Source organism: Pollachius pollachius (genome assembly GCF_949987615.1).
Source record: "Pollachius pollachius genome assembly, chromosome: 15".
Lineage (NCBI taxonomy): Eukaryota > Metazoa > Chordata > Actinopteri > Gadiformes > Gadidae > Pollachius > Pollachius pollachius.
In genome coordinates, this window is record NC_136948.1 from 10,227,478 (window position 1) to 10,254,322 (window position 26,845).

General features: G+C 46.9%; 2 protein-coding genes across 3 annotated transcripts; one reads left to right on the forward strand and one right to left on the reverse strand.

The window, feature by feature from the left end:
- The first annotated feature begins 666 nt into the window (after positions 1-666).
- Positions 667-18,457, forward strand: snx14 (sorting nexin 14). 2 transcript variants are annotated; one of them, XM_079751721.1, is made up of 30 exons: positions 667-784; positions 878-998; positions 1,120-1,193; positions 1,468-1,546; positions 1,808-1,851; positions 1,952-2,039; positions 2,123-2,207; positions 2,655-2,811; positions 3,097-3,172; positions 3,463-3,507; positions 4,013-4,093; positions 4,185-4,299; positions 4,675-4,830; positions 5,630-5,754; positions 6,414-6,472; positions 6,953-6,979; positions 7,781-7,930; positions 9,173-9,305; positions 10,069-10,255; positions 10,505-10,588; positions 10,896-10,996; positions 11,211-11,322; positions 11,557-11,597; positions 11,719-11,838; positions 12,309-12,432; positions 12,853-13,017; positions 13,402-13,497; positions 13,594-13,685; positions 13,971-14,027; positions 18,100-18,457. In XM_079751721.1, exons 1-30 carry the CDS (start codon positions 678-680, stop codon positions 18,136-18,138), a joined length of 2,940 nt encoding a protein of 979 aa, XP_079607847.1. In that variant the 5' UTR covers positions 667-677; the 3' UTR covers positions 18,139-18,457. The 2 variants fall into 2 exon arrangements, with proteins under 2 accessions (XP_079607847.1, XP_079607846.1); XM_079751720.1 differs by lacking the exons at positions 6,953-6,979; positions 7,781-7,930.
- Positions 18,458-19,279: 822 nt separating this feature from the next.
- On the reverse strand, positions 19,280-26,152 carry LOC307086912 (5'-nucleotidase-like; the record flags this gene model as incomplete). The annotated part of the gene is made up of 9 exons (XM_079752258.1): positions 19,280-19,437; positions 19,669-19,869; positions 21,117-21,266; positions 22,142-22,250; positions 22,955-23,106; positions 23,442-23,639; positions 23,767-23,955; positions 25,000-25,222; positions 25,811-26,152. The coding sequence occupies 9 exons, from the start codon at positions 26,150-26,152 to the stop codon at positions 19,280-19,282; spliced, it is 1,722 nt and encodes a 573-aa protein (XP_079608384.1).
- Positions 26,153-26,845: the final 693 nt, after the last annotated feature.

A 26,845-nucleotide genomic window follows, 5' to 3' on the forward strand; every position in this document is an offset into this window, starting at 1 on the left:
AAAATAAAGGAATAACCTTTTTTGAAGGCTTATGGATGCAGCACTGATGATGAACCAATGATGTGCTGCACCGGATATCAGGCCTTTTGCGAAGGGATATTGATACATTAAATGTCTGCAATTGAATTGCAGCCTGCAATTCTTTATGTACAGAGGTACATCAGGGGAGGCACTCGATATTGAAATAGTCTGAGCGCTTTGTAAATGATAGGGCTGCGGCCGAACTGGGCGGAGATGACATCACGGCTGAAGATCAGCAGGCATGGTCTGCCTGCTCCCGATCAGCGACCATTCAAATAGAAAAAAACACACATGGCACCGGAAATGCACTGATGATAATAAAAAGGACAACTTAATGTGAAATAGTCTTCTTTGAACCACTGACCTGTCCACCGCCGCGTCGTCATGCGGCCGCCGTGCGTCGTTACTCCGCGCCTGCCGCAGCCACCGCGCATGTCTGCAATACAAATCATATCGTGCAGAGACAACAACAAAACACAGATGGTAAGTCGCATCTGATCTATAACGTAATGTATTTTTGAATGAAAATGCATTTTTGTACGCTTTAGTCATTGCTATCCGTTCTAACCGCGTTCTCCACCTTGCGATCTTCTACTAACAGTAGTGCACATCTGTGCGGTGAAAACATGGGGTTCATCCGAGTTTATCTGCAGAAGATGAGGAACGGGGTTCGGCTGGAAGCAGTCCGAGAGCTAGCCCGTCAATACCCGGTGTTTTGCTTTCTGCTGGTGATCCTGCTACTGTCAACAGTCCTGCTGAACAGGTCCAGTCTAACGTATCCTGATCCAAGCCGTAGATGTAACTGTCTGAACACTGGTTCTACGCAGCAAATATATCTTTGTATTTCTATACACAGATATCTTCACATACTAATGGTGTTTTGGTCGTTTCTGGCTGGAGTGGTGACGTTTTACTGTTCTCTGGGACCCGAGTCGCTTCTGCCCAACGTCCTAACGTCGATTAGGCCAAAAATCAAGGTACGCCTGAGAGGGTCAGAAGGTCTGTCTGATAAGCCGAGCATGAGACGCGGTTGTGAGGTTGGAAACAAACGGGTTTCTGGAACTGTACTGGGTGGTGATGTTCTCTCTCTCTGACTAGTCGTACCAACAGGAGCTCTTCCCCCTGGGTCACAGTTGTGCTGTGTGTGGAAAAATCAAATGCAAAAGGCACAGGTGAGTGTCCTCCCTGACCCCAAACCTGACCCTGAACCCAACCCTATTCATCAGAGCCAAAGAAAAGGGTTTTCACCTGGGAGTTATTTGGGTGTTTACGTTCTCCTTAAATGGCAGGACAGGATGTTGGGGTGAACTTGTACCCACTGAGTTAAGCCTGATACACAGGAGATGCCCCTAACACAGTGGTAGCTCAGCTTTTTTCCTGATATTATGATGACCAGAGTTTGGAGCTCATGACGGGCCGGATGTTTCTTCTGCTGGTGTTCCACAGGCCCACTCTGCTGCTGGAGAACTACCAGCCCTGGCTGGACCTGCAGGTCCCCTCCAAGGTGGACGTCTCCCTTTCAGAGGTCCAGTATGAATAATGCATCTCCTACTGTTTAAATTTATATCTTTTATATCACATCTTCTATTTTTAACTTTATTTGATTTTGTTTTGCCTTACCTTTGCACTATTCAGAATTATTTTGCACCATTTAGAATTTATTTATTTCAAATATTACTTATTTTATTTTACTTTCTCCTTTTTGCACTTGTCTTGCACATATTTCGGATTTCACAATGAAGCTGACTTTGACTTAAGTTGTTTCTTTTTCTCTCATTTGTTCTAGATTCTGGAACTGGTTCTGGAGAACTTTGTATATCCCTGGTACAGGTAACTACTGTATTTTTAATCTAGTGCTCTATTTCACACGTCAGACATGACAGTCTCAATGAAGCCAGCATGTGGTGGCCATGACACTCCCTCTGTCCAGAGACATCACAGACGACGAGGCCTTCGTGGACCAGCTGCGCGTGACGCTGCGTTTCTTTGCGGCAGTGTTGGTCCGCCGAACCCAGAAGGTGTTGATAACAGAAACAACCACAAGCAATACCAACATCAGCGAGGTCTGTCCTAACATGACGTCGGGATGTTTCTGTCTCAGGTGGACGTGGCTGCCCTGATCACACGCAAGCTGCTAAAGGTCTCCATGAAGCACATCGAGGTCATCAGCAAGGCCAGGCAGAAAGGTACTGAGGACACTAAAGCCTGAGGGAGCAACTCTCCTCTGGTTTGGAAGGGGGCCAGGCAAAAGGTAATGAGGACACTAAAGGTCATCAGCAAGGCCAGCCAGAAGGTACTGCAGGACACTGATGCCTGAGGGAGCCCAGCCATCTCCTCTGGTTGAGGTAGAGGATAGTCGAGCAGTTGTGGTGCTGGACTCACAGGCCAAAATGTTCTGGGTTCAAACAGATAGAAATCCGTTGAAAGAAATAGTATTTTGCTGTGGGGAAGTAGTATTTTTCTGTTTTTGGAGCACGGCCCTTGACTTGCTATCGCCCCAAAGGAGTACACTGCAGCTTGCATAATACTGCCTAACGCCCTGCTGCCCTCCTCCTCCTCTCCTAACTCCTTGCTCCCCTCCTAACGCCCTGCTCCTCTCCTGCTCCACCCCTCCTCCCCCCTGCTCCTCCCAGTGAAGAACGCTGAGTTCCTGCAGCAGGCAGCGCTGGAGGAGTACGGTCCGGACCTCCACATGGCGCTCCGCAGCCGCCGGGACGAGCTGCTGTACCTCAGGAACCTCACAGAGATCCTCTTCCCCTACATCCTGCCCCCCAAGGCGCTGGACTGCAGGTACGTCGGGCTCTCTGATTGGCTGCCTCCTCAAGGGTGAATGCGTGTCTGGGAGATGGTGAGGGTGAGGAGACAGAAGGCAGGAGGTGTAGGAAGGGGTTGTTCAGAGAATGCAGTGCTATGGCTGCAATGCTTCAGTGGTGTCTAAGCGTGTTTTCTATTCTGTACTGTGCGCAAATGTTTTAGAATATGCCCAATTAACTACATTCACACCATTCTTTCAAATGAGACAAGCTTACAGAAGAGTTTTTTCGATTCCTTCGTCTAACTTTGTGTTCTCGTCAGATCCCTCACCCTCCTGATAAGGGAAGTGCTGGCTGGTTCTGTGTTCCTTCCTTCCATGGACTATTTGGCTGATCCTGTGAGTCACAAACAGAACCCTATCTGCATGGCACCCATGTAGTCCTAGTTATGTGTGGTGAATCCAAGCATTGGCATGTATTTCCAGAAATGATTCAAAGTTCCAAGTTGATTATTATCAGACCCTCTTGTTTTGTGTGTAGATAATCACGAGTGTTGCATGATTATGATATGATATATTTATAATCATAATCATGATATGATTTATTGTAATAGCACTCCTTCATACCATGTGACTATAAAGGAAGCCATGTCTGACTAATTAATGACTTGTCCTTTGATCCTCTTTAGGACACAGTGAATCATTTAATCTTGCTGTTAATCGACAACTCTCCCGTAAGTGTGTGCAATCAGATATAAGTGTAAGCATTCTGTGCATTTTGATGCTGATTTGATATATTGAAAAATATCTACATAGAATGTCATATCTTTCTTGCATTTGTCAAAAAAGTTATTATGTTTTATCATTTCCCATTGGGCAGATTGCAATCAATTTACAGAGATGTATGATTTGCACTCTGCACATTAAAAGGCCTCTGTTTATCTGGTTACGGTTGTAAGAGGGTGATCAGCACATCTGAGAAGGTGATAAGCGTTTGTTTATCTGGTTATTGTCTTCAGAATGTGATCAGAAGGTGATCAGCGTGTGTTTATCTGGTAATCGTCTTGAGAAGGTGATCAGAAGGTGATCAGCGTGTGTTTATCTGGTTATCGTCTTGAGAAGTTGATCAGAAGGTGATCAGCAGGTGTTTATCTGGTTATCGTCTTGAGAAGTTGATCAGAAGGTGATCAACAGGTGTTTATCTGGTTATCGTCTTGAGAACAGCGTGTGTTTCCTCAGCCCGCAGAGCCTACAGAACCAACATCAGCTCTGGTTCCTTTCCTGCAACGCTACTCCGACCCACGCAACAAGAAGTCCTCGGTGAGAACCTGTCACCCACAGTAAACCCACCAGGGTGGTCCGCCCTGGAGGTATCAGCGGAATCATCTGTATCTCCTGTATGATGCTGCAGGTCCTGAAGCTGGAGCTGAAGGAGATCCGGGAGCAGCAGGACCTCCTGTTCCGCTTCATGAACTTCCTGAAGCAGGAGGGGGCCGTCCACGTTCTGCAGTTCTGCCTCACTGTCGGTAAATCCAAACCTTCACCCCGTCCACCAGTAGAAGGTCAAGCTTAGATGAAGAGCATGAACCTGGACAAGCTGCACATGCATAAATCGGTGGTGTTCATGATGGACGTCATTCTATTCATCATTTGGCCACTGATGTAGAATTCTCAATAACGTATCTTTCAATAATCTGCATTTTCTGTCAATAGCCTCTTGCATTTACACTGTTACTGCTCCTGCTGTGTGCATAAAGATATACTTTATGTCAATTTATTTAAGTCATTTGTGTATCCATGTATGTTGATGGTCCAGGCTGGGTTAGAGGGCTTACCCTAACCATAGGGTTAGAGGGAACCCTCTGGTTTCTTACATCTGATCTCCTGTCTGGACCTTCCAGAGGAGTTCAATGATCAGATCCTGAGCCCCGAGCTGACAGACGCTCAGAAGGTCCTGCTGCACGAGGAGGTGAGGAAGATCTACACAACCTACTGCCTGGAGGAGAGCCTGGACAAGATCCGCTTCCACTCCTTTATCGTGGAGGAGATACGCAACAGTATGTAACAAGCTCCTAACCCAACTTTATGTAAAAAAAAAAACTCCCTGCTAACCCAACAGTATGTAACAAACTCCCTCCTAACCCAACAGTATGTAACAAACTCCCTCCTAACCCAACAGTATGTAACAAACTCCCTCTTAACCAACAGTATGTATCAACTCCTAACCCAACAGTATGTAACAAACTCCCTCTTAACCAACAGTATGTATCAACTCCTAACCCAACAGTATGTAACAAACTCCCTCTTAACCAACAGTATGTATCAACTCCTAACCCAACAGTATGTAACAAACTCCCTGCTAACCCAACAGTATGTAACGAACTCCCTGCTAACCCAACAGTGTGACAAACTCCTCCCTACCAACATTATGTAACAAGCTCCCTCCTAAGAACCTTATGTAACAAACTTCTGACCCAAAAGTATGTAACAAACTCCCTGCTAATCCAACAGTATGTAACAAACTCCCTCCTAACCAACAGTATGTATCAACTCCTAACCCAACAGTATGTAACAAACCCCTATCCCAACAGTATGTAACCAACTCCTAACCCAACAGTATATAACAAACTCCTTACCCAGCATTTTGTAACAAACCCCTATCCCAACAGTATGTAACAAACTCCTAACCCAACAGTATGTAACCAACTCCTAACCCAACTGTTCCACATCCATCATTTAACAGGCCCTCACCCATAAATAATATTAAGTCATAATTTATGTTGGAATTCATTTTCCCCCCCCAAAAGTGAGGAATATTTAATGTTTAATTAATAATGCAGTGTGTTTGTCCCCCAGTTGCAGAAGGCCCATACGGAGAGGTGGTGAAGCTACAGACCATGAGATGTTTGTTTGAGGCCTACGAGCACGTCCTGTCTCTCCTGGAGAACGTGTTCACGCCCATGTTCTGTCATAGTGACGAGGTCAGCATTTATTGAACAAGAGTCATAGTAATCATTTGATCACTTACTCTACTAAATCGCCAATTAGTCAATATTGTTGGGTCTCAGTGCACAGTTCAGATGACGAGTCTTAAACCATTACAGGACTCCTGTATTCATAGCCGTTGCATTTTTGGTTTCGGGAGGGGGGTCAGCAGCAACAGCAACTCAGGTAAATGGAGTTAAGGTAGATGGTGTTAGTTAAACACAGTTTGAATCGCTCCTGCTGTTTTCCAACAACCAGCCTTTACCTTTCACCCCTGGTGGTGAACCAATAGCAGACTCACTCCCTGGGGCCTGGGGCCTGGACCCTCGAACCCTTGCTTAGAGGGCAGGTTTACAGCTGTACTAAGGAGGCACAGGGCTAAGAGGTTAGCTTTAGAGCAGTACTGAGGAAGCACAGGGCTTAGAGGTTAGCTTTAGAGCAGTACTGAGGAAGCACTTTAGCAGCTATAATTGAAATCGTTAATAATTAAGTGGATAGTGATTGTTTTTGTGATTGTCTTTTCCCTTAGTGTTCTTTGTCTTGTGCCCTACAGATCCATGGCTATGATGATGATAATCAAATAATATTAGAATGAAGTAAATATAATGATAATTAATATATTATTATATAATAATAATCTCCCATGTTTCTGCAGTACTTCCGTCAGCTTCTCAGAGGAGCGGAGTCTCCAGCCAGGAACTCACGGATGAGCAGGTGTGTGTGTGTGTGTGCGTGTGTGTGTGTGTGTGTGCGTGTGTGTGTGTGTGTGTGTGTGTGTGTGTGTGTGTGGTAATATAGCAAACTCCTAACCCAACAGTACGTAACAAACTATCCTAACCCAACAGTTTGTAACAAACTCCTAACCCAACTCACGGGTGAGCAGGTGTGTGTGTGTGTGTCTGTCTGTTGTGTGTGTGTGTTGGGGGGGAATTTAGATCAAGGCTTAACAGTAACACTGTGGTAGCCCATGATACAGAACTTTAAATCAACTCTTCTGAACCAATTTAGTTTGATAGATATCATTTTATTACCACACACACACACACACACACACACACACACACACACACACACACACACACACACACACACACACACACACACACACACACACAATATGACGGTGATTGCTGTGTTTCATCATCACCTCGGGGCTGTGGTCTTAATGCCACTAACCCTGTCATATTATTTCAGAAATAGCCTCAGTCTGGATGACATCCGGTAAGTAGCTCATAGCCTCAGTTTGGGGAGGAAAACCAATCCACTGGTTATCATCGCTGCTGCCGCTCTGCACGCTGTGACAGACCATCTAACCCTAACCCTCTGACCCCAATCATGCCATCACGCCGGCCTGCAGTCGGATCGTATTGCCATTCGCAATATGTTGGTTTCTTGGGAAATCAGGGAGTTCTTAATGTGTGTGATGCATAATGATGACTATTTTGGGGTTTGTAATGAAATGTAGGCTCTGGAGGTGGCCGATAGACAATCAATATGTTAGCTTTATTCTGTTTCCATCCTCTAACCACGAGCCAGATCCGTTCTTCCCCTGATCATCTCCCCTTACTGCGCCTCACTACTGCTACAGGCGGCTTCTGGGACCGTCCATCACTCTCCTCACGTCATTCGGCCCTCCATATGACCTGTGGTTGTCTCTCCCTCTCTCTTTCTGACTGTCTCTCTCTCTCTGTCTGTCTGTGTCACACACTTTTTGACCATCTCTGTCTCTCTGTGAGTCCCTATATATCTCTCATGCTCTCTGTATGTCTCTCTGTCTGTCTGTATGTCTCTCATGGTCTATGTCCATCATGCTCTCTGTGTCTCTCTGTCCGTATGTCTCTTTGTGTGTCCCTATGTCTCTCATGCTCTACATCTCTCATGCTCTGTGTTTCCCTACATCTCTCATGCTCTCTGTGTCCCTCCGTCTGTCATTCTCTCTGTGCGTCCCTATGTATGTCTGTGCGTCCCTATGTCTCTCTGTCTCTGGACTGGTGGGAGGTGGTCATTGTTTCCTCCTCATAGCTCCTGGGACTGGAGCCCCGAGTCCCCCTCCTTCTCCTCCTCTCTTTTCACCGCCTCTGGCAGCTCGTCCCCCGCATCTCTCAACCCCCTCCATGCCACCTTCACCACCTCCCCATACGGCCCACTCACCCACCGCCACACCTCCCCCAAGTAAGTCCAGGGCGTGGTGCTGCCACCGCTACGAGGTCCGTCCCTCCATCGCGCCGTCCCTCCATGTCTCCATGTCTCCATTTCTCTGTGTCTCCATGTCTCTGTCCCTCCATATCTCTATGTCTCCATCCCTCCATGTCTCCATGTCTCTGTCCCTCCATGTCTCTGTCCCTCCATGTCTCCATGTCTCTGTCCCTCCATGTCTCCGTTTCTCCATGTCTCCGTCCCTCCATGTCTCCATGTCTCTGTCCCTCCATGTCTCCATGTCTCTGTCCCTCCATGTCTCCGTTTCTCCATGTCTCCGTCCCTTCATGTCTCCATGTCTCTGTCACTCCATGTCTCCATGTCTCTGTGTCTCCTTGTCACCATGTGTCCGTCCCTCCATGTCTCCATGTCTTTGTCCCTCCATATCTCCATGTCTCCGTTCCTCCATGTCTCCATGTCTCCATTTCTCTGTCCCTCCATGTCTCCATGTCTCTGTCCCTCCATGTCTCTATGTCTCCGTTCCTCCATGTCTCCATGTCTCTGTCCCTCCATGTCTCCGTTCCTCCATGTCTCCATGTCTCCATGTCTCTCTGACCGGTCCTGTCCTCCTGTCCTGTGACCCTCCACAAGGCCCCCGTCCCCTCACCCCTTCTGTCTGCACGGACCCCCTGTGCATGGAAGCTGCTTTCTCCTGTTCTTTGTCCATGCTGTCATGTTCCTCTTCTACAGTCCAGTTGGTTTGTATGTCGACGGAGGACGTGCCTTTGCTCGGCACGATGCTAACTTTGCTGGGTTGAGCTTGTTGGATTTTCCTCAAATAAATGCCAGAAGAGACATGAAACCAACCATTACGCTCTCACTTTGAACACTTTGTGTTCAAATGATGCGCTCTGAGTCCCCCATCCCTCATGTTTCCCGTCGGTCTGCTGGCTCCCTCTCGCCGCCTGTGATGTGCTGTCGGCTCGCTGCAACCTTACGATTGGCCGGATGCCCTGTTTGGCTTTACTTCCTCAGAACCCCCGCACAGCAACAACACCTGCACCGTGGCCCCTCCCCTCCCTCCCTCCCCTCCCTAATACCTCCCCTCACTTCCTTAATCCCTCCCCCGTTTCCTTTCCTTCCTCCGTCCCTCCTCCCCTCCGTCGGATCGGCCTTTCACAGACCCCCCCCCCCCCCCTCCTGTTGCTTCGGACCTGTCTGGATTCCTCCTTGGGTGCCGGAGGACTGACCCCCTGTCTTCCCCCCCCCCCCCTGCAGGAACACATCCAAACGGGGCGAGTCGTTCGGGATCAGCAAGATCGGCAGCAAGATCAAAGGAGTGTTCAAGAGCACCACGATGGAGGGGGCCATGCTGCCCTCCTACGGCCCCGTGGAGGGGGAGGAAGACATGGTAGGGCCCACTCCTCTCTGCTACTTACCCTAGGGCCCGATGGAGTCGGGGGGGGGGGACATGGTACAGCCTTCTCCTCTATTCTTTCAGCTACACCAAGGCCATTGTTATAGGATTTGACATTAAAAATGTGTTTGGCACATCTGTGGTTATAGAGGTGGCTGTGCTTTAATACAATTGTATTATATTCCCAGTATGAATCTTTTCTATTTAAAACCTATACTTTACTAAACGCATCTTTCACAGATGAAAACGAGTGTTCTTTTGGAAATTGCTACAGGTTACCACAAGGTGGCAATGCTAAGTAAGATACAGAAAAGTCTATCCTTAGCCCTACCCTATCTTTAATTATTCATAGCCCTACCTTTGATTATCAAGCGCCCTACCCTATCTTTTATTTATTAATCGCCCGACCCTATTTTAAATTATTAATAGCCGTACCCTATCTTTAATTATTAATAGCCGTACCCTGTCTTTAATTATTCATAGCCCTACCCTACCTTTAGTTATTAATAGTCCTACAATATCTTTAATTCTTAATAGCCATACCCTATCTTTAATTCTTAATAGCCCTACCCTATCTTTAATTATTAATAGCCCTACCCTATCTTTAATTATTAATAGCCCTACCCTATCTTTAATTATTAATAGTCCTACCCTATCTTTAATTATTAATAGCCCTACCCTATCTTTAATAATTATTAAAAGGATTAATCCTAATCAGTCACGTTGACTCTTCTTCTTCTCCACCCACCCCCTGCAGGTGGAGGAGGCCATGATGGTGCTGGAGGACGACTCCCCCGTGGAGGCGGTCACCACGCCCAGCACCCCGCGGAACCTGTCGGCCTGGAGCCTCAGCATCCCCTACGTGGACTTCTACGAAGACGAGGTCAAGCGCGAGCGGGTGCCCGTATTCTGCATCGACGTGGAGCGCAGCGACCGCAAGGCCGGTGAGGGGGCGGGGGGTTGGGTGGCTGGCTGGCTGGCTGGCTGGCTGGCTGACTGACTGACTGACTGACTGACTGACTGCTATGCTGAACTATATTTTCTGGTATTCTTGACTGCAGTTTGAAATAATGTTGTTTTGAACGGTGTTATCCTCTGTGTGTGTGTGTGTGTGTGTGTGTGTGTGTGTGTGTGTGTGTGTGTGTGTGTGTGTGTGTGTGTGTGTGTGTGTGTGTGTGTGTGTGTGCGTGCAGTGGGCCATGAGACAGAGAGCTGGTCTGTGTACAGGAGGTATCTGGAGTTCTACGTTCTGGAGTCCAAGCTCACAGAGTTCCACGGTGGGTCTCTTCCTCTCTGAAGAACACGTTTAGTATCTGCACCAGTATGAAAGCGTATAAATATAGATGTATATATATATTTATATATATAGATATATAGCAGATATTTTTTAATGTCTCCAGTGTTCAGTGAGTGGTGAGTTGGTGATTGCTGGTTGTAGCCACATAATGTCCGTTAGTTAGTGAGTAGTTAATTAGGATAAGACCATTAAGCCTCTTAATACTAATGGGGAATCATTTAAATATATCATCAGTTGTATGGAAGTGCTCAGCAGATCCAGGATGTTCTCCCCGCCCCCCCCCACAGGGTCGTTCCCCGATGCCACGCTGCCCTCAAAGAGGATCATCGGCCCCAAGAACTACGAGTTCCTCACCTCCAAGCGGGAGGACTTCCAGGAGTATCTTCAGGTTGTTTGACCTTCAGTAGAATGTGAACATTATGGGATGCCCCTCCTCAGCCTGACAAAGTGCTGCTTAGGGCGGGGCCTAGCAGGGAGGGAAACAAGCATTCAGCGGGCACCAAACACTTCTGACCAACGATGTTAACAAGAAGAGAAACCTGTCCGTTTGGGTGAAAGCGCCAACAACATCTGGTTCTTGGTGTGCCCCCCCCCTATCACAGAAGCTCCTGCAGCACCCGGAGCTGATCAACAGCCAGCTACTGGCCGACTTCCTGTCCCCTCACAGCATGGAGTCCCAGTTCCTGGACAAGATGTTACCGGACGTCAACCTGGGTACCGTATGGACAGGGTTTGAGTCTGGGTGTCAACCACTCGGTGTAAACTCCTAGTGCACCCTAGAGTACCCTAGACCCCCCCCTTGAGCACCCTAGTACACCCCAGTACAACCCAGTACACCGGGAATACTGTAGAACACCGTAGTACACCGTTAGTACAGGGAATGTGTCCGAAGGGGATTGATGAGTTGAAAGATGTATCTCACTGTGCGACGCGGTTTATGTCTCACAGGTAAAATCATAAAGTCAGTGCCAAGCAAGCTGATAAAGGAGGTAAGCGATTGTCCCAGAAATACTTTTTGCACACTTTAACCAGTTGGCATAGTGTTCTCTGTAGACAAACATCCTTCCGTATGCCAACTCTCTTTCCCCCTGCTGTGGCGTGGCTCTGTAGAAGGGGCAGCACCTGGAGCCCTTCATCCAGGCCTTCTTCAACTCCTGTGAAGCTCCCAAACCCAAACCCAGCCGACCAGAGCTCACCATCCTCAGCCCCACCTCCGAGAACGACAAGAAGGTCGGGCTGCTTCTTCTTCTGTATGGTGGGGTTATGACTCCTCCAACCACACTGCATGGTGGGGTTTTGACCCCTCATAACCCCACTGCCCCACTATGAGGGGTCATAACCCCTATGTATCGTGCATATCATGTTCTGTAACCACGCCCTGGCTGTAATTTGCCTCTCTTAAGTTCTGTGGATTTGTTTGTTCTGCCTCATAGAAAACGATTAAACAATGATATTTGTTGCCACTGCATGTGGTTAGTCATGGGACAAGGTCAGGGTCTGAAAGTGCACATAAATAATGCATATATAGTGCATTTATTTAAACATTTCATCATTTCAGTGACTTGTCATTTGGGCCTCTGTGTGTTACAACTCTGACCTTGGACGAAGACGGAAAGTAACATGACTAACCGTTTTTTAAACTCAGATTCTTGTCATTATGAAGGATTTGTTGTGTGCTGATCTTCTTCCCTCTGAACCAGCTGTTCACCGACGTTTTCAAGAACAACGCCAGTCGCTCGGAGGCGGCGGAGAAGAGACACAACCAGAACTACTTCATGGAGATGATCACGGTGGAGGGCGTGTATGACTACCTCATGTATGTAGGTACGCACCGTGTCCTGGGACGCTGCTGTCCCCATCAGTCCCAGTTCGTCAGTATCAAACTAGGAATAGAAGAGTGCTACAAATGGTACTTAAAGATGATAATTAAAAGAAGGACACTAACAGCAACACTAGGCTCTGATGGTGGGCTGACATCAGAGGAGCCCTGTGCTCATTGGTCCACATGTATGTCCAGGTTCTCTCCGCGCCTTGGTCTACATGCACGTCGTGGTTCTGTTCTCTCATTGCTCACTGGTCCACATTTACGCCCTGGTTCTCTCTGCTCATTGGTCCACATGTACCTCCTGGTTCTCTCTGCTCATTGGTCCACATGTCCATCGTGGTTCTGCTTTTCTCGTTGCTCGTTGGCCCACATGTACGTCGTTGTTCTCTCATTCCTCATTGGCTTACCTCCCCCTTCAGGGCGTGTGGTGTTCCACATCCCTGATTGGCTGCACCACCTGCTGATGGGCGGTCGTATCCTGGTGAAGAACACGCTGGAGGCGTACGTGGACCACTGGCTGGGGGCCCGGCTGGGCCGCGTGGTGCAGGAGCAGCCGCTGGTCTCCCTCATCACACTGCTCAGAGGTACGCCCCAAGCACAGGCCTGGGTCACACATTAAGAACTAATGAGGAGCAACATCCCACCTGAGCTTTGAAAGATGACCTTAAGATATCTTCACCTTTTCACCAGTTCAACACTTTTTTTTCAAAACTAAGAAACTGAACTCGACCAGAGAGAGAACGAGCACCTTGGCTAAGGCTAGCTCCTCCGCATCGGTGGTTTTGCAGTCTGCTCTGAGTGAACCACTGTCTAACCCAACAGCCTCTTCTCTGGCTCCTAGTGAATCACTGTCTAACACCACAACCTCCTCACTGTCTAACCCCACAGCCTCCTCTCTAGCTCCTAGTGAATCACTGTCTATCACCACAACCTCCTCACTGTCTAACCCCACGGCCTCCTCTCCATAGATTCGGTTTTCTGTGAGGCCAGCCAGCCCAGGTCTGCTCAGGACAAGAAGATGCGGTCCAAGCAGGCCTTTGAGGAGATGATGCTCTTCATCCCAGGTGAGCATTCCTTCCTCAGAAGAACCGGATCCCCTGACTAATAAACACATTCTGCTCTTTGTGTTCATGTCCGCTCTTCTTTTCATCTTCTCTTAGATTTCTTTACCAAATGTATCGGAGAGGAAGCCAAGTACAACGGGGTGCGTCTGCTGTACGACGGACTGCAGCAGCCCGTCCTTAACAAACAGGTGAGCCCTAAACAAACAGGTGAGCCCTAAACAAACATATGAGCCCTAAACAAACAGGTGAGCCCTAATCAAACAGGTGAGCCCTGAACAAACTGGTGAGCCCTAAACAAACTGGTGAGCCCTAAACAAACTGGTGAGCCCTAAACAAACAGGTGAGCCCTAAACAAACAGGTGAACTAGCTCAACACCTAGACCCCCACAGCTACGGATCAGGAGCCAAATAGACCTCATGATGTGGTTGCAGGTGCTCTGAAAAGTCACTTAATATGTATTTCCCTCCCTCAGCTGACGTATGTGCTGCTGGATATCGCCATTCTGGAACTGTTTCCTGAACTCAACAAGGTAAGAGCTAAATAAAGGAGGCATGGGACATTGTGGTCCCCGGTGTCCCGTTGTTTACATCCCACGTCCTGAACACGCACACCTCCTTGTGTTGGAACACGGGTTCACTAATGAAGCAGGACGCAGGCAGGCTGGCGCTTGTCCAAACCCCTCAGCTAGCTCTACTGCCCACAGGTAGCAATTACCTCATGTTGCCCTGTAGAGGGTAGGAATCATAGGAAGAGAAAGAGAACCTCCTAGCATTGAAAGTACAAAGGACTTCGGACCAAATGTTGCTGCTCAGCTTTAAGGTGGGACTGGGCCCAATGGTCTTGGTATTGACCATTGGGCCCAATCCGCGCTCCATCCCTGATCTGAGTTTCAGCTCCTGGTTCTTCGCCTGTTTTCTCCTCTTAAAGGCCTACGTGCAGGTTAACCGGAAGTTTTGATTAATGGGTACATAAAGGACTCAAAATATGTATATCATTTATAAAATGTCTCCAAAATAGTGTTTAAGTCCAGTTTTTGTCGTTTTTGGCAGTCACGGGTGTTTTCTAACGCCATTCGGCGATGATGACACGTTGGGGGGACGTCGTGGAAGGTAGCCTCACCCTAGTACTAGAACTATGGCGTCTAACTGGGATGAGGAAGAGGTGGCAAGATCAACAAATGCCAATTAAATTCATGGTCAGAGGAGAATGGGTGGAGAGTTGGTGAGGTGTCCTGGTGAGTTCCTATCATTTAGCAACGCAGCAACGAGCGCTGGAGCTAGTCTATGACCAGCAGTGCATACAATAAGGACAACTGTGAAATCCCCCCCCCCCCAGATAATCCTTAATTAAATCTTTCCCCCGACGTTGTAAACGATTAGTTATCCCACGTTTTGATGGTAGCCTACTAGCTCCAGTAACAACATCTTTGCCTAGTGTTTATTTCTAAGCTTTTACCCGGTGAAAGTGTTGTTGCAAACGCACCGGTAGCCGCCGCCGAGTAGGCTGGTCATGAATTCAGCGTGATTATTTTCGATAACTACTACTCGTGATTGATTGTCATTGACATCGTCAGGGTACCGCTTACCGAGAGAGGGAGAGTAGTACGCGTGTCTGTTTCGCTGTGTTTGGCAGGTGTTTGTGTGGGCGTTGCCGTCCCATGGAAACTGTGGTGGAGAGCTTGTGCTGTAGGGAAGTGAGGGTGTTTTGGTCGCTGGTCGAGGAGCTCAGCCCACGGCCAGCAGATGTGACGTGCATCACTCAGCATCCAGGATTTGAGGCATGCTGCCTGAATCCGTTTGTGCTGAAGATAGCATACACACATTTAAGAAGGATCATGGTCCCCTTCAAGCCAGCACGCACGAGTATGGTAATTGTTTGTTTACTTTACCATTCTTTAACAGAGGCGACTAGAGATGTGTTGCATAGACAATAAACATGCATGAAAAAAAGGAATAAAATTTAAGTTTCCAACCTACTTATCCCTAGGCAATACCGGTACACTGCGTACAAGCAGGCTATACGCTGGTCTTATGGAGTTCTTGGCCTGCATATAAGGAAACCTCTACACTCCTGTCTGGTTTCAGCCGTCAGGCAACAATTTCAGAGTGGTGACCAGACCTATCATGGCTTTCAATGGCCTCATTTGGATGAAGAATAAAAACCGTACAACATGAATAAAATTAAGTATTTTTTAATTTCAAGAATTAAGTCATGCTTATTCTGTTGTGATCGCTCAACCGCCCTTAAAATGTTATAAAATACACAGAACACGTGAATTCAAACAGGGTCATCATCCGTAATGTCTGGGTGGCCAAACATCCAGAGAAATGGATGGCCCCACTTAAAAGGAGGTTGCAGGTTGCCATATTCCTGTGTAGGATCGGCTGGTTTTGCCAGAAACGCTGGTAGCCACATGCACAGACCTAGATATTTAGAAAACACACATGACCAGTAGTGTATAACACTCAAATATGATGGCATCTTAAACCCACAGACTAAAGCAAGCCTGGTACATACATTGTAAATTAACTGGAAAGACAAATTTGAAAAAGCACCAACCAAGCTAGCCATTATAAATCCACAAGATATTAGACTGTTATAGCAAATAATGTGGATTGGAGGATGCACTGATCACTTGCAATGAGCAATGTGGGCAGGCAGTCAGGGATATTAGATTTTAATAAGATATTCTGATTTTCTAAATCGGATATGGCCTGTTGTGTAAACAAAACCCTACCTGCTCTATTCTAACAAATGTTCCTTCCTGCTGCACAATTCTGTGCAGGCGGGCGGCATCAGTCAAATTACAACAGATACACACAAATGAAAATTCAAAGTTGATCCATGTTGGCTTTAAATTATCTCACTTTTGGTGGGGGTCACAAGTTGGAGTTGGCTCCTCACACAACACCTCCTCATCCTCCTCAGACATCTGGTCTCCTGGTACCCATGATGTATCACTGAGGACAGAGGGATTATCTTCTCCATCCGTTTGGTCAGGACTAGTGAGGGGGGTGAAAGTTTGTGTGCTGAAGGTCGTCTGTGTCCCCATGCTGACCATCTTGGGCTTCAGGTTCACTTGCAGAGCTGTGGCAGAGGCAATAAGCACACCCAAACATATGACAATCATGGCAAATCTAAGCAGTTATGTTTTGGTGTAGGATATGTATACATTTTATCAATGTGTATGGAAATGTCCTGCATGCATAGAATTTGGCAACGTACGTTTTAGACAGCATATCAACCAAAAAAAAAAAAAAGATTTACCGTGGGACCATCCAAGGGGATTCAAATTACACTGTGTCCCAGTGTCACAAGTGGAGGAGGGCAAGGGGTCCTCTACCGTAGCACCACTGACACTGTCCGCGGTCTCAAGCGGTGAGGCATCTGCCAACATCTTGCGCAAATAAATTCAAAAGCGTCAGCAACACGGTCACGTTTAATAACATATGAAAGAGGACCGTAATAGTAACTTTCTATCAGGAAAAGGGGAATTAAATCAATAAACGAAATCAAAACACACGCACACACAGTTGTGAAAGCCGCTTGATGAGCACTAGTGGTCCGAACACTAGCCATGGCGCTTTCTAGTTAGATATGACAAGCTTTTGGACATTTACTTCAGGACAGTTTTGTTTTGGTTCATATTCATAAATCACGAAATGTGCTTTTCTAATGTCAGACTGATCATGAGTGATGACTGTAGTGGAGGCGGGGTCAAAGGGAATACGGTAGTACAGGGCTAGCTAACGCGCAGCTTGTAAACATTAGCACGAGGCTTACCGTAGCCAGCTCTCGCTTGCGGCTGGCGGCACCGATCTTGGTGCCTCTCGGTCTCGGGGCAGGGCAGGCAGAGAGGTGCGTGTGCACAGAAGGCACGGCGGTCGGAATAAGCTGGGCCAGCCTCTTCAACCCGAGAGATACCATCCTGACATCCCCTTGGTCGTAATCCTCCTCCGTGAAATGCGCGCTGCAGATCTTGGAGTTCTTTGTGACCGAGGGAATGGAAAAATCTGCCCGCCTAACGCGAACAAAACGTACCCACTGTCTGCGAGTTGCCTTGCCCTTCGGAAAGCCATGGACCCTGTGTCCTGTTTTGGTGGTGTTATTACACCCAGCACAAACACAGTTGTTTACCATTCTAAATCTACCTACTTACCTACCACCTACATACCTATGCCATCCGTCTGTCTCCCTATCTCTATATCTTTCTATCTATCTATGCTGTCTATCTATGTATTTATCTCTTATCTCTCTCTTACTAGTCTCTTCTCCCAAAGGTCTCGATGCGGGCTTTGGTCTGTCGTCTCCCCAACGTGACGTCATGCAATGAATTCTGGGAGAAATCACAATCAATCACAAACCGCTAAAATTTTACCTACTTTTTCGTATTAAATTACGTTTTGTGATACCCAACAAAATTAATTACAATGGATAACAGTTAAAGTGTTTATCACCAACAAGAAAATTGCGCAAATTCAGTGGAAAATAAATCCTGCACCACGGCCTTTAAGAACAGAAGTGTGTGTGTGTGTGTGTGTGTGTTTCTGTGTGTGTGCTTCTGTGAACTTCTCTAACCCCTGTGTTTGTTTTCACCACAGCCGGTTCAGAAGGAGGGGGGTGCTCCTCCTTGGATGTAGAGGAGGAGAGCGGCGCTGTATCACTATGGAAACCAAGAATACTGTAAAGGAGGAGAGCAGCCCTGTGCCGCTATTGGAACCAAGGGTACTGTACACGAGTCTCTGTTCTGTCTAGGGGGGAAACTGCCATGGTTATTATTTGTTGATTCATATTTATTGTTGCATGTACAATGTTGTGCAATGTGGAGATAGCTGATTAGAGCAGGCCTACATAGGACTACCCTTACCCCCCATAGGCCTCCCCTAACCCTACCTAGGCCTACCCCAACCCTACATAGACAAATGTTCGGGTTTCGGGTTATTGCCTTATTTATTACTACACCCGGTTGTCTTGGATGGTTCCTATTGTACAGTCAATACATGGGATTGAATTGTCTCATTATTTTTTTACCTTTGTCAATGTCTAACGTGAAATTGATTAAACTATTCCAGTTTATTGAGTCTATTTCCTGATTATCTTACTTAACAAGCAGTTGGATAAATCACACTGCCAGAGGCTGCTGTGACCCTGACCCCTGGTGAGCCTGACCCCTGGTGACCCTAACCCTAGGGTGGTGACCCTGACCCCTGTTGAGCCTGACCCCTGGTGACCCTGACCCCTGGTGACCCTAACCCTAGGGTGGTGACCCTGACCCCTGTTGAGTCTGACCCCTGGTGACCCTGACCCCTGGTGACCCTAACACTAGGGTGGTGACCCTGACCCCTGTTGAGCCTGACCCCTGGTGACCCTGACCCCTGGCGACCCTAACCCTAGGGTGGTGACCCTGACCCTAGGGTTGTGATGACTGGTTGTTCCCCTGGAATCTGAGGGCTTCGAAGGTCTGACCAGATGATCCACCAAAGCTTCTGACTCACGGAGGAAAGAATTCAACTTGTGGATGTCAAACATGGAGGACTTCTTTATTTAGCTCGCTACACCAACCAATATGGATTACATGAGCTTTACTTTTAAAGAATGCATTTCTAAAAAATGTAATCTCCCTATTATTTAATAGGAGGTTAATAGGACACTGCAGGCACCAGGGTCTAAAACAGATGCACTATCTATCACTCCCTCTATAACATGAGACTTTCAATAAGGCTAGTCGCCACGTTCATTGCTCTCATCTGAGTGGTAATCTCTGAGCGATGAGGCAGCTGATCAGAGGATGGAGGCCAGGACCACGCCCACTAGCAGCAGGGCGGAGCTGCTTGCCGCACAGAACGCAGAGTTGATGAACTTGATCCGACCGTCCAGCGGAGGATAGACACGCTGTTGCTCCATAATGTATTTGGAGAGAACAGAGACGTCCATGTCACCTGAAAACATGCATTTGTACATATGAATGTACCATAAGCACCGTCCACGTCCCCACCAGCTCTCCTCCTCCCCCGTCTCCTCTCTCCTCCCCCATCTCCCCCAGCTCCTTTTCCTTCTCCTCTCTCCTCCCTCACCTCCTCTCCTCTCTCCTCACCCACCTACTCCCTCCTCCCCAAACTCCTCTCTCCTCCCCCACCTTCTCCCTCCTCCCCCACCTCCCTCCTCCTCACCTGTGTCGTGCTTTAGCCTCTCGTCTTTCAGCATGTCGTACCCGTCCCCTCCGTCGGCGATGAAGGAGGTGACCACCAGCTTGTACTCCTCGTCGGGGGCCACCGGTAGGTAGCGGGGCATGCGGCACGCGGTGCACAGAGCCTCCAGGGACACCACGCGCTGGCCCACCGGCCGGGACACGAGGTACTCCACGTGGAAGCCTGCAGGAGGAGGCAGGGGGGCATCAGACCACCGCTTTACGGAGGAGCCCCTCTTCAGAGGCGGGACCGACAGCTGTCACTCGTTACGAGTGGCTCAGTGTAGCAGCAGAAGACTAAAGCCCTGTCCCACTTTTCCCCCTTCCCCTAGATTTGAGCCCTAACCCTAGATATTGCACGTTCCCGTGAAGGGGTAGGGTGTCCCAATACTTAAGGGAGCAAGGGGAAGTGCTGTTTTTCCATTATAATCATCCCTTGAATGCTAGCCAGCTCGGTAGCTGACTTGCAACTAAGGGCACTCAAAGCAAGTGTTCTTGTTAAGGGGAGAGCTACCCTGCCCTGATACAGGCCAGGAGCCGACCCAAAGTGGTATGAATGTGAACAGAAGATAGAACTAGAGTTACTTTAGTCATTCTAAAATTCAAATGTTCTTCTAAATTTTTGTATAATAAAACCATTAAAAGGATGTATTAAATCAGGGGTGCCCAAATTCTTCCCAGTGGAGGGCCAAAATTTTATCGGGGGGAGGCTCCTGGTCCAAAATTTAAATTTTTCAGTATATTAAGTTAAATATGGGTATAAATAGCATGCGTGTACAAAATCAACACTATCACAAGGTCATTTTGGAAAAATGAATGAAACTGTTTATTGTGGTTCACATTAATGTTAAAAAAAATCATAAATCTTTCTTCTTTAAATTAGAAAAATAATTAACTGATGTGTTCAGGATGCCAGCAGCAGACGGGACATGAGTTCAATCCCCAAACCTTTAGCTGGGACTCAAACACTGACGCTATTGTCCTGACCTGTGACACATGAACCATAAGGTGGTGGTAGTGGAGAGCTATCTGAAGGAGCCATAAGGTGGTGGTAGTGGAGACCTATCTGAAGGAGCCATAAGGTGGTGGTAGTGGAGACCTATCTGAAGGAGCCATTAGGTAATGGATGTGGAGAGCTATCTGAAGGAGCCATAAGGTAATGGATGTGGAGAGCTATTTGAAGGAGCCATAAGGTAATGGATGTGGAGACCTATCTGAAGGAGCCATAAGGTAATGGATGTGGATACCTCCGGTCTGAAGGTACTATAAGGTGGTGGTGGTGGATGTGGAGACCTCCGGTCTGAAGGTACTATAAGGTGGTGGTGGTGGATGTGGATACCTCCTATCTGAAGGTACTATAAGGTGGTGGTGTTGGATGTGGATACCTCCGGTCTGAAGGTACTATAAGGTGGAGGTGGTGAATGTGGATACCTCCTATCTGGAGGAACTCTCCCCTCTTGCTCCCGTAGCGATGGACCGAGTGCTCGAAGGCCTTCCTCAGTGTGGAGCCCTTCACCTGGATCAGGTCGAAGGTTCCCCCGAAGGGCAGCACCAGGAGCAGGTCCTCCATTGTGATGGTTCCTGAGAGCAGAGGGAGCACCTTAGTACACAGATCAACACCTTAATACAGGGGTCCCTACCAACACCTTAATACAGGGGTCATTAATACAGGGGTCTTTAATACTGGGGTCTTTACCAACACCTTAATACAGGGGTCTTTACCAACACCTTAATACAGGGGTCTATAATACAAGGGTCTTTAATACACTTTAATACAGGGGTCTTTAATACACTTTAATACAGTAAAGCAGTTACAGCTAGGCTTTGGATTATTTATCCCTTACCTAACCAACAGGCTGAGCTTCACTCACCGTTCTGAACCCTAACCCTAACCAACACCACCAACAACATGGTGCAGGCTGAGCTTCACTCACCGTTCTGAACCCTAACCCTAACCAACACCACCAACAACATGGTGCAGGCTGAGCTTCACTCACCGTTCTGAACCCTAACCCTATCCCTAACAAGCACCACCAGAAACATGGTGCAGGCTGAGCTTCACTCACCGTTCTGAACCCTAACCCTAACCCTAACCAACACCACCAGAAACATGGTGCAGTCTGAGCTTCACTCACCGTTCTGAACCCTAACCCTAACCAACACCACCAACAACATGGTGCAGGCTGAGCTTCACTCACCGTTCTGAACCCTAACCCTAACCAACACCACCAACAACATGGTGCAGGCTGAGCTTCACTCACCGTTCTGAACCCTAACCCTAACCCTAACCAACACCACCAACAACATGGTGCAGGCTGAGCTTCACTCACCGTTCTGAACCCTAACCCTAACCAACACCACCAACAACATGGTGCAGGCTGAGCTTCACTCACCGTTCTGAACCCTAACCCTAACCAACACCACCAACAACATGGTGCAGGCTGAGCTTCACTCACCGTTCTTAAAGCGCTCATTTATGGAGGTGCGGATGGCCCCGCTGTTCATCATACACAGACCCACGTGGTTCCAGCGGAGCTCGTCAGAGTGCTTGATGTTGTTAGAGACCTGACAGGAAGGAGCCCTCGTTAAGTGTTAGTACGCTATGGGTTAGTTCGTTAAGGGTTAGGGTTAGTTTTCCTAGGGGTTAGGGTTAGTTTGTTAGGGGTTAGGGTTAGTTTGTTAGGGGTTAGGGTTAGTTTGTTAGGGGTTAGGGTTTGTTTGTTAAGGGTTAGGGTAAGTTTGTTAGGGGTTAGGGTAAATTGTAAGGGGTTAGGGTAAGTTTGTTAAGGGCTAGGGTTAGTTTGTTAGGGTTGAGGGTTAGTTTGTTAAGGGTGAGGGCTAGTTCGGTCAGGGTTTGTTTCTTGTGGTTAGGGTCAATTCTTTAAGGGTTAGGGTGAGTTCATTAAGGGTAAGGGTTAAGGGTATGGGTTAGTTAAGAGTTTAATTTAGGGTTAGTTTGTTGTGGTTAGGGTCCGTTCGTTAAGGGTTAGAGTGAGTTTGTTAAGGGTAAGGGTAAGGGTTAGTTAAGAGTTTGGGTTAGTTTCTTGTCTGTATCAAAGGACACTTGGCCTTAGGTGTCTTGTGTAGCAAAGAATAAAAAAGAGAAAATCAATCCACCAAGCACTGAGATGTTGAAGGAAACTAAATAATGAACCAGTCAAGCTATGTTGAAGCGGCGGCAAAGCTACGGTAAAGCTATGGTGAAGCTACGGTAGAGCTAAGGTGAAGCTACGTTGAAGCTACGGTGAAGCAAGGGTCAAGTTCCTCACCATGGCACTGCAGATCAGGTTGCCAAGGTTACACTCCTCTGAGCGGCACTCCTTAGAGCCGTCGAGGTAGACTAAGGTGTGCCCGACGACCTGGGTGGAGAGGTGGGACAGGTTCTGTTTCCAGTGAAGCACTTCGGCCAGCACACCCGGGTCTGAAACGGAAAATAGGGTTATGTTCCGTAAACAAATGATGTCTTCATCTTGGTTCTTCTGGTGTTGAATCAAAAGGCAGTTTAATCAACAAAACGGCTGTTACAAATGAGGGTTATTAACACAAATGAATGCAAATCGATACACATAAAGAATTACAACTTTTCTAAATACTGTATATGTATCAATAAATACTGAAGTAGAATCATAAAAATATTTGTTTTATTTGGGGTCTGATATAATTTTGTCTTAATGCATTGTAGAGGTCAAATGAACCAGAATGGAAGCATATGGCTTTTGACTAATGACTTATGACATCCATGTCGGAAAGGTCTACCTTCAGCTACACTGCTGTCCATGAGGATGGGGTTCCCGACCGCCTTAATAACGTCTCCGGCTTGGTTAAAGGTGACTTTGAGGTTCCCCAGGTATTTCCCAAAGGCGAACGCTTGGACCACGGGAACATCTCGTCCGTCGTCGGACCGCACCATGTGTGGGTAGACTCCTTCTGGGATCTCGGAAGACGGCGGGCTGCCTGTGAGTAACATGATGCTGAATTTCGCGTTGATCGATTTATATAACCTTTAATGCAACAGATTTAAGACCAGAATTGAAACCAGTTCTTGAACCATGTTAAATTGTGGGGGGTTGAATAGGCCTACCAGTATAAAGAAAGGTGTTGCTGTGTCCTCCAATGACGACATCAACTCCTTTAACTCCCTTGGCGATGTCTATATCGACGTCGAAGCCGGCGTGACCCAGAGCAATGATCTTGTTGACGCCCATGGAAGTCAGTCTCTCCACCTCAACCCGGAGGGCCTCCACCTCATTTTGGAAGACCAGGTTGGGTCCTCAAAACCCAAGGGGGGAAATAGCCCAATCTAATCATTAAGTTGAGGTCATCAGAAAATCTGAATTCAACAAAAACATAACTACAAGCCATGTATATTGCCACCTGCATACCTTCCTCTTCCGTTATGTAAAGCTTATTTATTTATTTTTTTAATTTATTTATATTTCCCCTTTTTTTTTTCCTCCTCTTCCTTTTCTTTTGTCCCTGCAACTACCACTTTACACATACACATAGGCACACACCATCCACACTCACGCATAACATGACCAACCCGTTTCTACACCCTAACCGTGACCACTTAATGTGAACCACAGATCACTCCACCCAATCTTTAATACCATCCCATTGTGTTTGTCAATTGTCTTGTCCAGTCACGTTTTGTTGTTTCTGATGTCGTCCTGTATCGTTTCCCTCTGTCATCTGTTGTCTGTCTCTCACCTTGTCGCGTTGTATGTGTTATGTGTTACACTTTATCGTGGTGCTATAATCCCCCCTCCCCTTATATGGATTCAGGACCTTACTAAAACAGGGTGAATCGTTATGGTAGGAAAATACTAAATGCAATATAAATATGAATGTTACGTATTGTGTATGCTATATATATATATATATATAGCTTAATTAAATACAAAGAAGCCCTCTGAAGAGGGGGGGGGGTGGTGGCGGGATAAAAATAAATAAATAATAGTTGTCGACCAGAGGAGCGCCAAATGGGAGCGCCTTTGAGGAAACTATGGTTGCTTCAATTAGTTGTTATTTTATCCAATTGCGTCCAGAGGCATTTTGGTCGGCCGCCGTAGACAACACCCTTAGAAATTGAAAATGGACTAGGAGGTTCCTGACCAATGGGCATTTTCAAATTGGTCTGGTCTGTCGATGTCCGGCTAAACAATCCGCACAGCTGGTGGTAATGTAGGACCCAAAGTCTTTAAGCTTTCACGACTGAAAATGTCTCTTGAGACCAAGATTTCAAAGCCTATAGTCATTTGATACAATGAAAGCTAACTAACTATCTAACCCTTACCCTCACCCTCATCCTCACCAGGCTGGGACAGGAGTGGGGTCTCTGCTGTAGTGTATCCCACCACAGCCACCTTCTCTGAGCCAAGGGTGAACACTTTGGATGGCTGATAGAGGGCGTTGATTTGCGGGCCCAGTGTCTGGTCTGCCTTCATGTTGGCGCTGAGCATGGCAGCGCTGACGTTATTAAGGAAGGGGGAGAGAAGACCCTCCACCTCGTTGTCAAACTCATGGTTTCCAAAGGCCTTAAGAGACAAAGGCAATTGTGTTTTAGTGTTGTTGCAATTAGTAAGACTCACTATTGTTATGTTTATTTGTATTATTATTATTATTATTCTGCCTCATCGTCTGTAAATATCACAGGTTTAAAAATCAAGCCAATTACACATACATCAGCCGAGTGCATTAGATAGTTTATATTTGTGGAAGTGAATGGGGCCAAAACGCTAAAATCAACCAGCTGACGTCACACTATTTTGAAAGTAAAGTTTGAGCGCAAACGAGCTGTTTCACACACTTATTGAGGGGCGTTCTCGGTGGGCGCAAATACTCCCCCTGGCTCGGGCTTAGATATTTCTAGTTTAGAAAAAAAAAAAAAAAAAGCATATCACCCCTTTAATACTGCCTGACCTTATATCATTCTAATGTATCATATTTCATGAGTTAATTTGTATTAGCAAATGTTATTTATATATATATATATATATATATATATATATATATATATATATATATATATATATATATATATATATATATATATACCACGGCACCACCTTACATCCCATCATAGCACAATAAACTAAGTATTATCAATGATCATATTGATTTACCATCGCGTCATAGCCCAGTAGGTTCATGAAGTAAGCCGCTTCCGCTCCTTTGTAAAAGTTGAACCAGAGAGTTCCCTGGAACTGGTCACCGGCGTCAAGTAACAGAACGTGCGTTTCGTTCCGGCGGATTTCGGAGATTTTCGTGAACCTTCTGGCGACTCCAGCGAAGCAGGGTCCATCTCCCCGGCACTTCCCCGCCTCTCGGCTCGTCTCCTCGACGCGGGCGTGGTGGTCGTTGGTGTGAAGCAGAGTCAGCTCAAAAGTTAAGGCGCCGTCCAAAGTGTTGGAGAGGAGAAGGAGGACGCACAGAGAGAGGAACCCCGGGGCGCGCGGCGCATCCATCTCACCGTCTCCAAATAGGCGAAAAAAAACAGACGAATGTGCGCCTCGACGAGCTAATGTCCCAGTTAGTGTGCCCGTCCAGCTGTAGGCGGCAGTCAAGTTGTACCCCCCCCCCCCCCCCCCCCCCCCCGCCCTAGGGAGCTGCTGTTACCGCTGCGCCCTTAGTGCGCCTTTGGTTTCCTTGAGCGCTCTTTCTGTTCCCTTCTATCCAGTTAGATGTTCCGTGTCAGATGTTCAATGTGCTTGACCACATCTAATTTCTGTATGTTCTGAGTTTCAAGCGTAGTTTAGTAAGAAATATACTTAATTATAATTAAGCAGCTGGAGCTGCAATTACAAGTATAATAATTAATAATAATTTAAATAAATAAATACATATATATATATATATATATATATATATATATATATATATATATATATATATATTATGTGTGAAGCCGTTAATACTTCTAAATATATAACTTTGTTCTGTTTCATTGATTAAGTCCTCAATTATTTATTTGCCACTTGAACCCACAGGTGCGCGAGGTTCCGTGAGGAGAGGCTCCATCAAGAGGGTCTCTGTCCCTGGACAGGATGTCACTATGTGCGTGGAAAAGGTAGTCCTACTTTAGGTTACTTCAAGTCACCTTTCAGACTCACCGCCAAACAGTGACAGGAACTGGATTGGAGTCCGTGTTTGTGATTGAA